The 17194-nt window shown below is 32.6% G+C and overlaps 1 protein-coding gene across 1 annotated transcript; it reads right to left on the minus strand.

Annotated features, from left to right (window-relative positions):
- Positions 1-8184: 8184 nt before the first annotated feature.
- On the minus strand, positions 8185-8949 carry LOC117928463 (wall-associated receptor kinase-like 20). Its single transcript, XM_034848342.1, has one exon. It carries the CDS (start codon positions 8947-8949, stop codon positions 8185-8187), a length of 765 nt encoding a protein of 254 aa, XP_034704233.1.
- Positions 8950-17194: the final 8245 nt, after the last annotated feature.

Below are 17194 nucleotides of genomic sequence, written 5' to 3' on the forward strand. Positions count from 1 at the left end.
GACTGGCGACTGGTGAGGAGTTTAATTTATGAATGTAGGTGACGTTCGGGGAGGTTTCGTCAAAGTTTCTGACAGGATGGGCAATTTTGTCAAATCCTCAAACACGACTCACTTTTGGAAGCTTCTTTCGTCGTAGTTGATTTCTGATTCTTATTAAATTATTTTTTTTTTAATAAAATAATGTAATAGAATTGACATTTTGGTTTGACCCTAATTCTTTATGTATTTATTTATTTATTACTTTTCACATCATTTTCGTAATATCCAAATATAAAAAATAATTTCTAAACAGACAAGTTCAATTTTGACTAAGACTTAAACCAAAATTATACTACTCTTATTTCCAAGAATGCCCCTATAAAATATCTTCCATTTAAAGACGTAAGGTATTTAAGGTAATAAAATAAATTAAAATCATGTTTATATTAAATGAAAAATTAAATCAAATCAAGTCAACATAAATTGCATTGTCTTCTATTGATACAATAATTCAAAAAGTAGCCGCTTTGATATTATGGTCCAATTTCTACAAATAAAGTTAAAACATGTATTGTGTGCTTTTATGGGAATAGGTATTGGATGTCTACATGCATATAATATATATGAATGAAATATTTGGCATAATATATGGTATGATTTTAATATTAATACATATGGTATGATTTATTTATATGGATATGGTATTGGATATAAATATGGGTATATGACGGAAATGCTAATTTTAATTTACTTGACACTTTTTTTTAAAAAAAAAAATTAGTAAAAATAACTTCTACTCATTCACTAAAAAATGTTATCTATTTCATTTTATTTTTAAAAATTGTTTCTAAAAAACAACAACCAAAATGTGTTAAAAACGATTTTTTTGCTATTTTTAAATCACACAACCAAATAAACTTTAAATGATTTATTTTTCTATTTTTTTATAACTTATTATAAACTTTTTACTAAATAAAAAAACTTTAACTTTTTCTAAATAGAAAAAAGAATATATTGATTTTTTACTTTTTAATGTAAAAATAAAATATTACAAAAATAAACAATCTAATACTTAATACTATTAAACCCTATTTGATTTTAGGTTTTATTTAAAATTAAATAAAAAAACAAAAATTAATCTTTATCAATTTGGAGTTTTTTGAATAATTATTTAAGGTAAAATTCAAAATTAGGGATTTTTTAATAACTATTATTATTATTTAAAATTCAAATTTTACTTCTTAATTAAATCATAAAACATAAAGGGTATGTAAATTTTTTAAGGAAAAAATTAACCGGGATCTTCTCAAACCATAAATTAGAGAATATGTCACATATCAATCATGATTAAACCATGAAAATGATGATAAGATCAATGGGGGCAATGATAGGTACCCTATACTATGGCCCTTGTCCCTCTTTTGTAATTTATTGTATCACACTTTTATAGATCATATTTGGCAAATTTCCTACCAAGTGGTGTGATAGAATAGGATATGTGTTACATCTTCTCTATATATTTCTATGGTATTGTTACCATCCATACAAATCAGTCAAAGACTAATGCTTATCAATAATTCATAAAGGACATAGTTTTAGTGCATATGAATCAATCATGAAGGAATCTTTGATTTTTATTTTCTTTATTCTATGTCCATACGAGGAAAATCAGACTTTACCAGCAACTAGGCACACATGCTCCTGAGAGAGTTAGGTGATCATCTAGATGGTCTCAAAAGTCTTGTTTGAATAGTAGCCCACTTGTTGTCTATATCTTCTTTAATTTTCTGTTTCAGTCACAATCACATATGGATAAATATATATGTGACATCTGTCTCTTATGCACCACTACCATTTTTTTATTATATGTTTTGTTGGTGTCGTGTTTGGTCATGAAACTTTGCAGGGCCTTTGATCCAAACGGGCCTTTGGGTGTGGAGCTTCATTTGTTAACTTACCATTCAAAGGACCACACGAAGAAGAGAACTCTTTATCCAGGAAAACAGGAATGTGAATGAAGCAAATAGAATGAAACCGAAATTGGTATATAAAGATGATGAAAGAGATGGGTTTTCCTTACTTGAACACTGATAAGGCAGGATTGGCAGCTTGATGCAAATTGAAGAGGAAAAAACAAGAATGTTGCAGTGTGCTAACGATGTTGTTGAGACTCCAAAATGAAAGATATCACAACTTTTGGAATTTGAAAAAGCATGATACGCGTGTCATTACTATGGGGTAAGAGAACCCCCAAAGGCAGTTGAATGGTACATCGGTATGTGTGTCCAATACAAAAATTGGAAAGTCCAGAAAATCAAGGAAAATATGTTCCCGCTTAAAATGAAAAAGAATTTTTTGTTTGACCTCAACCAAAGGTCAACAAAAAATTGGGGGCAATTGTGGGCACCCCCGTAAATCGGGATAACAGGTTTGCCCAAAAAACTATCCACTGAGCCGAGCTAGTTTGGGCTAGGATGAAAAACACAACTAGCCTAATGGCCCAACTAACTTAAATAGTCCAACAGGTAAAGTGGGAAATAGAATGTGAGAGAACGACTCATGAGGAGTAGTGGAGGCAGTTAACACTTGAGACGGTAACCGCTTGAAGTGGCCAAAAAGTGCTCCCATGATCTCCTTGCCTATTGGTAGCTAAAAGGTATATGAATGCAACTAGCAAGAAAAATATGAGAACTAAAAAATATTACCTTTTCTAGAAAACCCCAACTAACTTAATCATCGGAGGAGGTGATCTTGGGGTAAGCATAAGGTTCTAGAAAACCCCAACTAACTTAATCATCGGAAGAGATGTTCCCGGGGTAAAACTGGGTGAGCTTTATGTGGCAAGTATAAGGAAGTGCACGATAAGAAGATGACCCACTTGTTGGAGCTGAGAATTTCTTGAGCAATCGTTTTCTTTTCGTCGCGCACTTCCTTATACTTGTCACACAAGGCTTGCCTGGTTTTACCCCAGGATCACTTCCTCCGATGATTAAGTTAGTTAGGGATTTCTAGAAAAGATAATATTTTTCGTTTTCCTATTTTTCTTATAAGTTGCATTCATATATTTTTCAACTATCGATAGGCGTGGAGATTGTGAGGATACTTTTTGGCCACTTCAAGTGGTTATTACCTCAAGTGTCAACTGTCTCCACTACTCCTCATGGGTTGTTCTCCCACATTCTATTCCCCACTTTACCTATTAGGCTATTTAAGTTAGTTGGGCCATTAGGCTAGTTGAGCTTTTAATCCCGACCTAAACTGGCCCGACTTAGCGGATAGTTTTTTGGGTAGGCCCATTATCTCCATTTATGGGAGTGCCCATAATTGCCCCTGATTTTTTGTTGACCTTTGGTTGAGGTCAAACGAAAATTTCTTTTTCATTTTGAGCGGGAATATATTTTCCTTGATTTTCTGGACTTTCTAATTTTTGTATTGGACGCACAAAGCAATGTACCCTCCAACTGTCTTTGGGGGTTTCTCTTGACCTCTAATGGCAATATGCATACCATGTTTTTTCAAATTCCAAAATTTATGATATCTTTCCTTTTGGAGTCTCAATAGTACCGTTACCACATCGCGACATTATTGTTTTTTCCTCTTCCATTTGCATCAAGTTTCCAATCATGCGTTATCAGTGTTCAGGTGAGGAAAACCCATCTCTTTCATCATCTCTAATGGCGAAAGTGCACTCAAAAACCTCTTTCTAGGGTTTTTTTTCCTGCTAGTAATGCAAACCCTTACAGAATGTTGAAGCAGTTTGAAGGTTCTACAAAAAGGAAAAGACCCTAGAAGGGTTCCTCCTCAAACAACACAACCCATGCTTCAATTCGTATTGTGGACGATTTTGCCATTGATGATTTCAGAAGAGATTTCAATATTCCAGACAATATTGATATCCAACTATTGCACGACACCACACCCCTCCCAATTGATACACACAAGAAACACTCCATGTGCTTCACTACAGAGCAATTCTATGTTGGGTTGCGCTTATTTTTATCTTCAATAGTGAGGGAGTTTCTACACTATACCCAAATTTCGCCCTCATTTGTCCATCTGAACTTGACCACATTCTCATGGGCTGCTCTATTTTAAACCAGTTATTCAATCTCGAGTTGTTCTTGCTTGAATTTTTTTTTTCATCTATTAAGTTGAATAAATGAGGGAAATTCCTTCTTTCTGCTTGCAGAAAGCAGTTGCAACTGATCATGAACCTGTCAGATTCTGGGAAAGGTTGGGCCATCGAACATGTGATTGTTTATGGAGAATGGGAATTTTCAACTTGAGATTCTCGTGGTCCTTACCCTTGAATCATATCCTTAAACTGCTCAGTAAGTGCCTTGATACCACTTTTTATTTTATTATTTTATTATTTTTTATTTTTAATATTTGTCTAATCTCGTTTCTGGATAGTTGAAAACTATCGAGGACCCCTAGTAAAATGGGTGGAAAAACCTTTTCGAGAACGACTTACCAAGCTATTCAACATTGATTTCAAGTAAAGAAGTTTTTCTTTTTTACTTACTGAGACCAATCTTCAAAGTGTGCTCTTGGACTCAGACCCTTTCACCTCTCAAATTTTTCCAAGGATTGCTCTTAGCGACCTAATCCACGGGGTGCATTTTTTTCAAAAGACTTTAAAGTAGACTTCTGGCTCTTTTGACACTAGCACAGAAGCTGTTGGGGAGAGCGAGCTGTAGTGCCAACGAAAGCTTTGATGCCAACAATGTTAGTTCAAGAACACAAAGATAAAACAATCACACATACGGTACACGAGGTTTTAACGTGGTTCAGCCAACCATGCCTACGTCCACGGATGAGAGATAATGATTCCACTATACAATAGAGAATATTACAGATGACAGAACCAGATACAACTATTGGGTTCCCGAAACATCCCATGTTTCCCCACTCCTTGTATCCATACCTTACTACGAGCCATCTCGCTCCACCGGGTACCTCCCGTTCTTCCTCACATCTCTATCCACCTTGTATAGTCTCTACAGGCCCATCTCCATCTCATAACTTTTTCCCCTCATGACCTAGAATATTTATAGAAATATTTCCAACAACCTTCCTTATTCTATAAGGAAGTCTAATATTACAATAATATATCAACCTAGAAATATTCTATATAATATTCTTTACAAAAAGGAATCTATACTCATTAGGAATTTGGGACACTTCCTAACACGAGCAACCTGTCCCACCAGCATCTGCTCGACAAACTACCAGGTCTGGTCTCTTTGTCACAATTCCACTATTTTCGCCTGAGCACACTCCTTCTACCCGGGGCTCAGCTTCTACTGCCCCAACAAACTTGCCACTATTAGTACCGGACAGTGATTCTGTTGAATAAAACGAGCTTGTTCCTTTAATTGCAAAGGATATGGACGACATAAAAGGTGAGGTCGCTGACATCTTTAGTTGGGTTAGAGAGAGAGAAAAGAGAAAAAGACTAGAGGTCGACCCGTCTAAGACCACCTACCAGCTTCCAACACGCTTCAAAAAGCGTCGGCTACACAAAGTGTTTTGTTGGATACCACTCCACAAGGCCATTCACAACAAGATTACTGTTCCTAGTATGCACCCAAAGGGGAATCTGTACTCTCACAAGATTCGTTCCATTTCAATTGATGAGGCAGGGGAAATCCCAACCCAATATTCCTCATTTACCACTGCTAATCCTCCTTTATCAGATATGAGTGTTCTTTTCCTTGCTACTGAGCAGATCACCGTGGAGGTTCTTGGTCGGCCAGACTTGAACTTTATTGCAAATGTTCCCATCGGGGCTTCTACTCGCTTTGTTCAAACAGTAGCTGCTATTCGAGGACTGGATGAAGATCACATTACCAAAATGGTACTACGGCAAGTCGAGCACGCTTTTGATACTCTTCCTTAAAATTCTACAATATATTTAACGCTATCACATTTATGTACCAGGGGGTTGCTGTTGTTAGAGACTTGAAACGCTGACTTCAATCAACCAATAAGAAGTTGGAGGCTACCAATAGACTTAGGCAGTACGCTACTGAGTCCATGGCCAAGCAGGGGAACCTTCAGCTCCAACAATGTTTGGTTAAAATTATACTACTATATAAGATAGGAAAATAGAAAGCCTCATAAAAATGAGTTTTTTTTTTCTTCAAAGAAAAATTATTTTTTTATTTATATTTATATTTACCGATGAAAATTGTTATGCCAATTATATATATGTAAAACCTAGGACAACCTTATACATTCCTAAGTACACATGATTACGAGAATTTTGTCACATAATGTTATGAGAATGTTCTTTAAGGGATGATGAAATCCCTTCTCAACATCTTATACAACTTTGGATTGGGAAGGGATTTTTGGACAAATATGACAATATACAAGAAACAAGAAATCAAGGAGCATAAATTATCGCAAGTGTACTATGTACATGTTTATTAGAGCTCCACATTCCCAAAATGAGAAAAAGATTTGAAGATGCATGATGTTATTCATGATATGGCTATATAGTTAGCTTGTGAAAACGAGAAAAAAGAAAACAAAACTGTGGTTAACTAAAGGTCAAATCAATGTTAATGTATAAAAGGGACATCAGGGGGATAATCAAGTTTGAATTTATTATATCATATCTTATTTTTAAGAGCTTAACATGAACTGTGAATGCTATTAACCTCTCAAGATTACCTCAATAATCTTTAAGTCTTAGATCTTCTTATTATATGATAAATTAATATACTCTAACTCTCTAAGAGTATATGTTAAATTTCACTTAAGGGAATTACTACGACCACATATTTCATTATCACATATCTTTTGGATCACTCAAGTAGACATTATGTCTCAATCGCATGAGATATCATGGTGTTTATATTGAAAATATTTATTATCATTTGCTTTGATAAATAATGATCCACTCTATATGGAATATATGTCTACCTTGGTCTCATTTATAGGTTAAAGTCATTAAAGACTTCAACATTAGTTTAATATTCTCTTAAAGTCAAAAGCTCATAAAGCATAATAGCTCGGTGAATCATGACTACCCAATAATTAAGGTCATGATCCACCATAGATCCTATTCAATGTGTAATCATATACAATAGTGTGTCCATCATAGGAAAATAATCTTGATGATCAATACAAGTCATCTCCCTAGTTAGGAGGTAATGCACTACATTCTATAGTGGATTATCTAATTTTATAAATCGATTGTGATCAACTTATCATTTTGAAAATAACTTATGACTTAGATATTTTATGCAACTCCTAATGTACCCAAATTATATACAATACAAGTAATATGGGCGTGAATGCTTAGACAACAAGTAATGCAATCAAGGATATAAATTGAAAATAAAAAATCATAATAAATAAATTTATTAATAAAAACTTATTTTGTTAAGTCATGTAATATTTTCAAGGATTTTATCTTAACATGTCTATCCCAAAGTTTGACCAAGTTTTGAAGCTGGAGCAAATTAAGTGGGCCATAAAGCAAGGTAAACTTAGACCCAAATAGGAGATAAGAATTGTTATTTCCAAACATTAGCCCTAAATAGGAGAAGGAAAAATAAAATTTGGAAAAGTAGAAACTTTGAAAGAATATGATATGATAATTTGAAAGGAAATTTCAAAGGTATTGATTAATGATTTCTTTAAAAGATTCATTTTTGAAAATCCAATGATAAATCATAAATTATTTAATTCCCTTTAGTCCCTACACCACAAAATAAAAAAATAAACAGTTAATTAAAAAAATCATAAATTAAAGCTCTATGCACCTTCATACTTTGTATAGAATATATGGGTCGAGAGTTAGTAAAAAAAGATAAGAATCCCTAGAAATCATCTAGGAATTCTAATTCATCGGAATGGACCCAAAATTCATCTCCTTATATATACATGTAACCATATCATCTTTGAATAATCTTTGTGACAAGTTAGATCGGATTATAAGACCTCAGTTCAAATTTTTAGAAATATTCAAGAGGTTGTTAAGATGAGGTTAAATATTTTTTTGACACATCACATCTTCTCAATAATAAGAAAATATATTTAGAGCTAGGCTAATGGTTTAAGTCAAAATTGATTCTCTTACAACACATTCGTAGAAAATTAATATGATTTTTTTTTTTTTGGAAAAATTAAGAGTAAATTTTATTTGAAATGTGCACAAAATTGAGAAATCATTTCTTATAAAACTCAACTCTATGCGCATAATCCAGCGATGGAATCCCACGAAAGTCCTGATTTGCAAAAGCACCGGCTCACCCCAGCCGTAGCTGGGTCCGGCCCACACGTGGAGTTCATCCCCTCGGTGCAGTCAGCTTGGGACCTACAAACCGGTTCCCTCGGTGACACCCACTGGAGCTCCACGCCCGGTTCTGGCCAACGGTCCAACGGAGCATTCGGGTCCAGGTTCACGAAACTCCGGTAAGCACTGCAACCCGATTCGCGAACCCGAATCGAATACGCCGTCGTAGAGCCACCCGCCTTAAACGTACAGCAAATAGGCGCGTCCACGCACGCTGCTGCGTCCTGTGTGCCGTTGATGTAAGTGTGGCAGAGGCTGATTGAGGAGCAGTTCAACGGCGACCGGAAAAGTGATTCGGTACAGTTGAGGAACATGATGGTGTTGCTGCTGGTGACGTTGAAGGGAAGGCTATTGTTAAGCTGGATTCCCTGTTTGGGGAAATCAGTGGTAATGCAGGTGTCACCGGCGAAGCTCGCCGGCCGGATCACTAACCGTTGTGTTTCAGGACTGATGAATGCGATGGAGTAGGAGGAGTTGACTGAATCGAATATGAGTTTGCCCTCATCGCACCGAATCTTGTACTCTTGGTCGCCGCAGTCGGCTCCGGTGCTGAGCGGGTAGGGCACCGGAGTGGTGCCGCAGTCCGGACAGCGATTGGCGGACATTGCGCACACTGCGCAGAGTAGCAGAGCCGCCGTGAAGAGGAGCAGCTTAGCCATTGTTGCAAATGACGAGGAAGCATGGTAACGATGACTGGTGAGAAGTTCAATTTATAGGAAAGTTGGTGATATTTGACTTTGGGAAGTTTTGTCAAAGCTTCTGACTCGATGGGCAATTTTGTCATATTCTCAAACATAACTCCCTTCTGGAAGCTTCTTTCCTCGTTTTCTTTTTATAAAATAATGTAATAACTAATAAACTTGAAAAAAAAAGGACTGGAATATTATAATAAAAATAGAATAAAATTTTACTTTCCTATTTTAATTTAATATTATACTATTACTAATTTTGTATTTAATTACATGAAAAAAATAAATCAAACCAATTTAAAATAAATTGGATTCTCTTCTATAATTGTCCAATCTTCTATGTTTTCTTAGTTCAAGAAATCGATGATTTTTTTTTATATATAAAAAAAGGATTGGAATATTATAATAAAAATAGAATAAAATTTTACTTTTCCATTTTAATTCTTGCTTTTGAGTTTGTGTATCTTGTAATGTTTAAGACGAATAAATTTTTTAAAATTTTTAACTAATAGATATCTTTGGTATTGATGTACCATGATACTTGTTGAGTGAATAATCAATACCATAATTTTAAACCATAACACTTGGAAATGATAAAATTAAAGAGGGTGTATCTTATAATATGCCATTTGTCCTACATCTTTATTTATTGTGTCAAACTTTATAATTTAAATATATATAACATAAGTCCGTAAGTGTAACGATCCACTTTTAACCATGTAGATAGTGTACACTTTGGACCTAATAGGCTCTCACAATTTTAAAAAGAATCCATATATATATAAAACTATGGTTTGATTAGTCTTGATGTTGATGATAACAAAACAATATTTTGAAACTAATGGTTTATTCTAAGTGTAATTAAACAAGAAGATTTTCAAATAGCAATCACAAAGATCAAGAAGGTTCACTTTGTAAAGTTATTGGCGCATTAGGATTATGCATTTCATTCTTACTTAAGTATCTAAAATAATTCAAGTGTTAAATTGCTTTCAATTTTTTTTTATAAATTGGATGAAAAATTGAATTGAGTAAAAAATTAAATCTTAATATGGTCAAAATCTTTTAGAAAGTTTTTTAAAGGATGAGGAGCTATTAGCCCAAAAATTTTAGTATAATTATGAAGGTACGACGAACTGACTCAACCAGTTGAGTAAAGGAAAAATGTTCACAATTGGTAGAACCTTGTTTTAATTGGTGTAGGCTTTCAATTGGTTGAGGTAATTAGGGAACGGTAACCACGATGGCTAGAAGCTGATCGACTAGTTAGTCAATTGATTGTACCTACATCGTATCTAATAGCTAATTTAGGCATCCAACTTTCATTTAGAAACTCTGAACTTTTTATATTGATCGGGAAAATTTTCTAAATTATTTTTAAATATTATTTGAGTCTTTAGAGTGTTTTGTTAGAATGCACTTGCTTTCAAACTCACATGTCATCTTAGTGCGCCATGCGACCCTAAATTCATTGTATTCCCTTTGAGTAAACATTGTAAACTAGAAATCTTTTCTTCATTTCTATATCTTGTAAGAGTGCTTTGGAACCATAATTTAAAGGGAAGAGTTTGAAGACTTTATTTTGAAAAGACTTGTTGTAAAGGATGCTTGGAACCATAATCTAAGAAGATGTTTAAAGCCATAAGTTTAAGAGAGTTGAATCCATAATTTAATTGTAAAACTTGAAGGCTTCGAATGCATTCATTGCTTTCAAGTCTCCATTACTTGCCTTTCAAGCTCAGTTATGATTAAAATGTATAATTTACTATGTCATTATTTTGTCCTAAATTCATATTGGATATGTACTTACTTGACCTTTCCCTATAGAATCTTCAACTCAAACATTTAATTGAGCTTTCTCGAGGGAATTTTTTAACTCAAACTTAACATATGCAAGTCTAGCCAATAGTGTTTTGAATAGGAATGGCAACGGGGCGATATTGGGACAGGTTGCCCCCATCCCAACCCCACCCCGTTTATTTAAAATAATTCTCATCCCTGTCTCACTTAACAAATTAAACGGGGCGAGATAGAACAGGTATGATAAATTCTCATACCCATCTCGCCCCGCCCCGTTTAACTTTTTTTTTTTTAATTTTAATTTTTTAAAATTACTTTTAAAATTTGTAATTATATTAAAATAAGTATATTTTATAAATAATTAAATTATTATATTTTTTATGACTTATTTTATTAAAAATATTTTATTATTATCTATATATCAAAAATAGTAAAATAAAAATTAAATTAAATTAATTTTATATATAATTGGGGTTGGACGGGGCAATACCTGAACTCGCCCCGAGTTTAAAAAAAAATTCTCAAACCTGTTTATTAAAATTGAACCCTGTCCCATTAGGGGTGGGGTGGGGCGGGTACTCGAAAAAACCCACCCCATTGCCATCCCTAGTTTTGAACCATTATTTGGAGAAAAATTAATGTCAACCTAAATTAATGCATTAATTATCTTCCTCTTTAACAATTTTAGGGCAAACTATAAGATTAAAAATAAATATCCTAAAACTCTCAAACTAAGATCTACAGTCTCACTGAAGCCAATTTTCATCAAAAGATCAGTCAAAACAAAAATGGCTCTAATGACTTGATTTTTTTTCTTTCTTCTCTACTTGAACCTATTATCTAAAACATAAAACCTTAGAACCGTATAATGTGTAAAAACAAAACAATGACTATGAAATATATTTCTTCTCTATATAAAATGTATGCCTTCCTTGAATGCATAAAAAATCTATCAAGTTGAAAAGTGATTTTACATGAACATTCGAAATTTTGCACATACATACCAACTAGTCCCGAGGGTGTTTCAATTACTTTTGCTAACCAACTTTATCTTTTGAATGTTCATATGAAAATGTTAGTCCTCATGCAAAATTGTTGTTTTGGCACCAAATCTAAGATTTTTTAAATTGGAAGATTTTGAAAGCTCAATGAAATGATGTCAAGTGTCTTTCATTTGTTTGAATTATAAATATGAATTGGAATCTAGTGAAAAAAAAAACTCTTGGAAATTTTGGAGACTTTTGGAGACTTCTTCTCATATTTCTTTAGAATATTTTTCTCTTTCTAATAGAAATTTCCATTTTTCTTTCATTTTCTCACTATTTGAACATGTCTTGTGAGCCCAAATCTCCAGGTATAAGTGACTAGATTTTTTTTTTTTCAAATGAAGGTTGATCTCTGGCAATGATATAAGGAAATGAAGTTCGATTTGACAAGTTATTTTGATCCAATTGATTGATTGATTGAATTATGAGAATTTCTCTTTTTAAATTGTCTTAAATGACTACTACAATGTTGTAGGAAAATTTTAGATTACTCCATTATCTATCCCAAGTCCAATTAGGTGCATGCAATACTTTCTAAGGCTCTCTAAATCCTGGTAACAAAAGCATAGATATCAAAAAAAAACTTTTAAGGATCTATAGGACAATGATACAAAAGTGCTTACCTAGATCTAAATATTCACAGATCTTATTCTTTTGATAAAGATGAGTGTCGAATCCATAGCTAATCATAGTAGATCTCACAAGCCCACTAATTTTCCGTTACGATAACTTTCCCTTTGAATATTAGCACTAGAATGGCGAAATCCTCCAGAAGGGTTGATGACTAGTGAACATGAAGCAAAACTAAACCCCTAACCCTCAAGAAGGGTATTTATAAGCTTCTAGTGCGTTTAAATGACTTGAGTTCATTGTGAGCTTAGGTCACTTAAATTAGCTTTATTGGGTTTTAGTTAATTAATTAGCCTAATTCAAAGAGATCATTCACCAACTCTCATGCAACTTGCATATTTATCAAAATGCCCTTATGAATACAAGTGAATAAATAACTCTATCATCTCTCATATACTGTACTATCAAGGAATATAAATTCAAGTAGGGATTAATATTGATTCTCTCATAATCTAATTTTGAAATTGACTCAACATTTTACTGCAGAAAAATCCACTATACTCCAATATCTAATATATATTACAATGACACATAAGTGCTTGGATTCATGACCTACTATCCACTATATACATGTTTCTTATGAATTATTATTTGTAATCTAATAAGGTGAAAACTATCAACATCTCATATTATATTTACAATTCTTAAGTCTTAAAACCTTATGTTATGTAATTAATTGATATACTCTAACTCGTGAAGAGCTTATGTCAAGTTCTAATTAAAGAACTACTACGTTCATAGATTTCCTTAATACACTTTCTTAGGATCATTCAATAAGACACACTCTTTCAATCTCCATGAGATATCATGGTGCCTTTATTGATAATATCTATTGTCATCAACTTCCATCAATGGTGACTTAATCCATGAAGAATACATGACCACCTTAGAGTATCACTCTAGCTTAAAGTGATAGCAAATTTTGTCACAAACTCAATATTTTCTCAAGGTTAAGAAACTATACAAAATAGCAGCTTAGCGAAGTCATGACTAATTAATAGTCTTATGTTATGACTTAGTGTAAGTCTTATGTTATGACTTAGTGTAAGTCTTATGTTATGACTTAGGTTACGTCTTGTCTAATATGTAACTATACATATTAGTGTACTCACAATGGAAAACTCATTCTGATGACTAAGACCAATCATCCTTCAAATTAAGAAATAGTGCATTACAATCTCAAATAGATTGTCTAAGTCCATAAACCAATTGTGAATAAATCATCTATTTGCCAACTCATAACTTATATATTTCGTGCAACTTGTAATACACTCAATTTATGTACAATACAAAAGATATCAAACCAAAATGCTTATAAATACATTAAATATGATAGATACAAAATGAGAAACAAGAATTTTATTATAATTAATAAATACAAATTTGTTCCATCATGTCATACTTTTAACGAATCTATTTTAACAAATGCAAACTAGATAGATTCATTATATTTTTAAAGTTAGATTTAATAAAATTGAATAGTTGTATTGTATGAATTATTAGAAGACGATTTAAGATTAATTAAATACATTGTTTGAACTGATCATTTGGATTAAGTCATATAATCTGAAGAAAAAATCAAATATAGATTTAATGTTAATTCAAAAATCAGTTTAGATAAGAACTTGTGTTTTTAATCTAACTTGATGAATAGTAGATCTCAACATCTATTCATCATAGATATTGTTTTTTGAAAAATCCTAACTTTGAAGGTTTTTTTCATGTTAATATTTTTTTTTAACATTTGATTGTTTTATATTGAATTTTTCTTCTCAACTCAAACGCATCATCAATTTCATTCATAATGAATTGTCAATCCATTCATCTGATCATATTCATTTTTTTTTTCATTCATTTAGGTCTTAATTATAAAAAATATGTTATCATAATGAATAACACCTAAAGCCACTATACTATTATAACTTTTATTAAAAAGCATTTTTTATCGAACAAAACTTACTTTAGTATAAATAAATCAAGTTATAAATTTAGTTTTGTTACGATAAAGGATTCCATCAATCAGGAATCAAAGTAAATCATAGAGATAACATATCAAGATCGGATATACATCAGTCTATAAGGAAATAAAAAGAGATCTATAGTCTAATTCAAAAAAATATGGAGATGAAACGCCTAAGCCTCTAGACAAGATAAAAATCCATCGATCTACACCAATTTGGAATCCATTATAGTAGCAATAGCGGCAATCTACTCGCTTAAATCACCTATGGATATGATGACGCCCTAAGACATGCTTTTGATTCATGGGTTGGTGCTTAGTCCATCTCACAGGTCCACTCCATTTCCTCCTCTACGTGGTGGCACAATCAAAGGATATCCACACAGTGCACCGATTGTGAAATTGACATGACAAGATTAGAAGGTCCAATCAATAAGTGTGAGATGTGTCCTTCTCACATAATTTTAATATTAAATAAAATAATTTCAATTTGTCCTTATATATAATAATTTAATATTAGATTAAAATTTTAAGTTAAATATAAAATAAATTTTAGGATATAAATGTTCATTCACGTTTTATATAAGAGGTTTCTGTATGATAGTATTTTAATTTAGAAATTTACTTATTTAATCTTATTTTTATAGGATTATTTAAGGTTTAGTTTGATAATCACTTCAATATCAAAAAAATTATGATATAATCTTAAATATTTTACATTCACTTTTTGTTACTCTCGAAATGATAAATTGCCTAACAATTTCCAAATAATATTATGCTAAGATTATGTTTGGTTCTAAAAAATTTTGAAAAAAAATACTAGTGAAAGAAAATGCGAAAGAAAAATAAAATGAAAGAAAAAGTAAAGAAAAAAATAGACTAAAAATTAATAAATTATTTTTATATGATATTTTAAACTTATTTTACTTATTTTAATTTATTGATATAAAGATTAAATAATTTAAAAATAAATAAATTTTTAATTATATTTGATTTTCTTTTATATATTTCATTGGATGTCCTACCAAATATGAAAATATTATTATATATATATATATATATATTAATATTTTTTGAGAACCAAATTATCTACCAATTTCCAAATAATACTAAGTATGGCATTTTTTTTTAATAGCGAATATTGAGAGGCAATCTAAGTTTCATTTTAAGCAAATATCGAAATATTCAAGAATAGCATGAGCGATGACAAAGAGGCATATAATTGAAGTTGGAAATCCTATCCAAACTTGCCCCATGTTCACGTGCCTTTGTTTTTTCCTTCTTAGAAATTGAAAAGAGGCAAGAAAAAGAATAAAAAAGATACATACCAAACAAAGAATCTCCCACCAACAATGAGCCACCTAGGGGACGTTCCACCAAAAAAAGGTATGTGGCATAAGGGCTTGGGCGACAAGCACCATCCATTTGAATTGGGCTCCACCATTGAGGCCCAAATGCACAATCATTTGACCCCATTCAAATGATTTATAGCCCAAATAGCTAGGAAGATATGCATAGTGAAAGATAGGCAACATGTGTTGCCAAATTGCCCACCCACTTCACTTCTACACAACCCAATTTGTTCTACTATGTTTATCATTTTAAGTATAATATCTACCACTCGATCATAGGCCCACTCCCATCAATCATTGGGCCAAGTTTTGGAACCACACGATCTTTATCCAAAGGAGGGCCTAGCCCATCGAATGATTAGAAGAATCCACCCGTATTATTAGAGGACCCTCGTACGGCCACAATTGGGCCACCAGTTGGATGGGTTGTGAGGCCCAAACGTGGAGGTATATGCGTACGGGCTTGGATCAAACGAGTGGCTTTACGGATCCGTACACGATAGCCACTTAAAAATAAGTGGCTCCCAGCCTATTCAACATCAGCTTGTGAATTACATTAAATTCAGAGGGAATTGAGTGATTTCTAAGCATTGGACCGTAAAGCATGGCCATGGACTTTTGGTGGTACCGGACTCGGTCAAGGCCCAATCAGAACTGGGCCCCTCATGGTTTCGCCTTTTAATCCTGTGGCTGAGATGCCTTTGCTGCCATGTCCTCCTTGGGTATTTCACTTGCCTAGGAATTAGTGGAAACGAAAGATGTTACGGTGGTTGCGTGAATTAATTCTTCACCATGTCGGATTTCCAATATCATCTTTTTGAAATATTTTTGTTTTTATTTTTATTTTTATTTTTAATTGCAAAAAATGGGATTTTTTTTTTTTTTTACACATCCAAGGGCAGAAGAGACAATTGGCATTATATGCATTGTGCACATTGTGTCCTAGACTCCTAGTAGTGATGAATTATTTTTTTACAAGTCACATGATCTATTCCTATTTACTTTATGAAAAAATTGTCGGATATCTTTGACCATCTAAAACGTTCGATTCACGTATAGTTTAAATAATCAAAACATTACAGACACACAAATGAAACAAATCCAAGACATGGATCATGGCATGATATTATTCTTGTTGAAATTTTACTTTTTCCAAGGTATCTTGATTAGAAAAAAAAAAGGTATTTCATTAACTTCTAAAAATTTTATTATTTATAAATGGAGTAATGCTTGACTAACGAAAAAGATGGTTCATCATTGTGAGACTGGCATGCTACGTGTCGGTGGAGAAAAATTATTGAAAGTGCATCAAACCTCTCCTCCTCTTTGAAAATTTATCTAGATTGAAAATAAAAAAATTAAGTATTGTAAAGGTGAATAGTTCTTCTACTATAATTAGGGATGACAATTCATATTAGACGGGATAT

Source organism: Vitis riparia, chromosome 13 (assembly GCF_004353265.1).
Source record: "Vitis riparia cultivar Riparia Gloire de Montpellier isolate 1030 chromosome 13, EGFV_Vit.rip_1.0, whole genome shotgun sequence".
Taxonomy (NCBI): domain Eukaryota; kingdom Viridiplantae; phylum Streptophyta; class Magnoliopsida; order Vitales; family Vitaceae; genus Vitis; species Vitis riparia.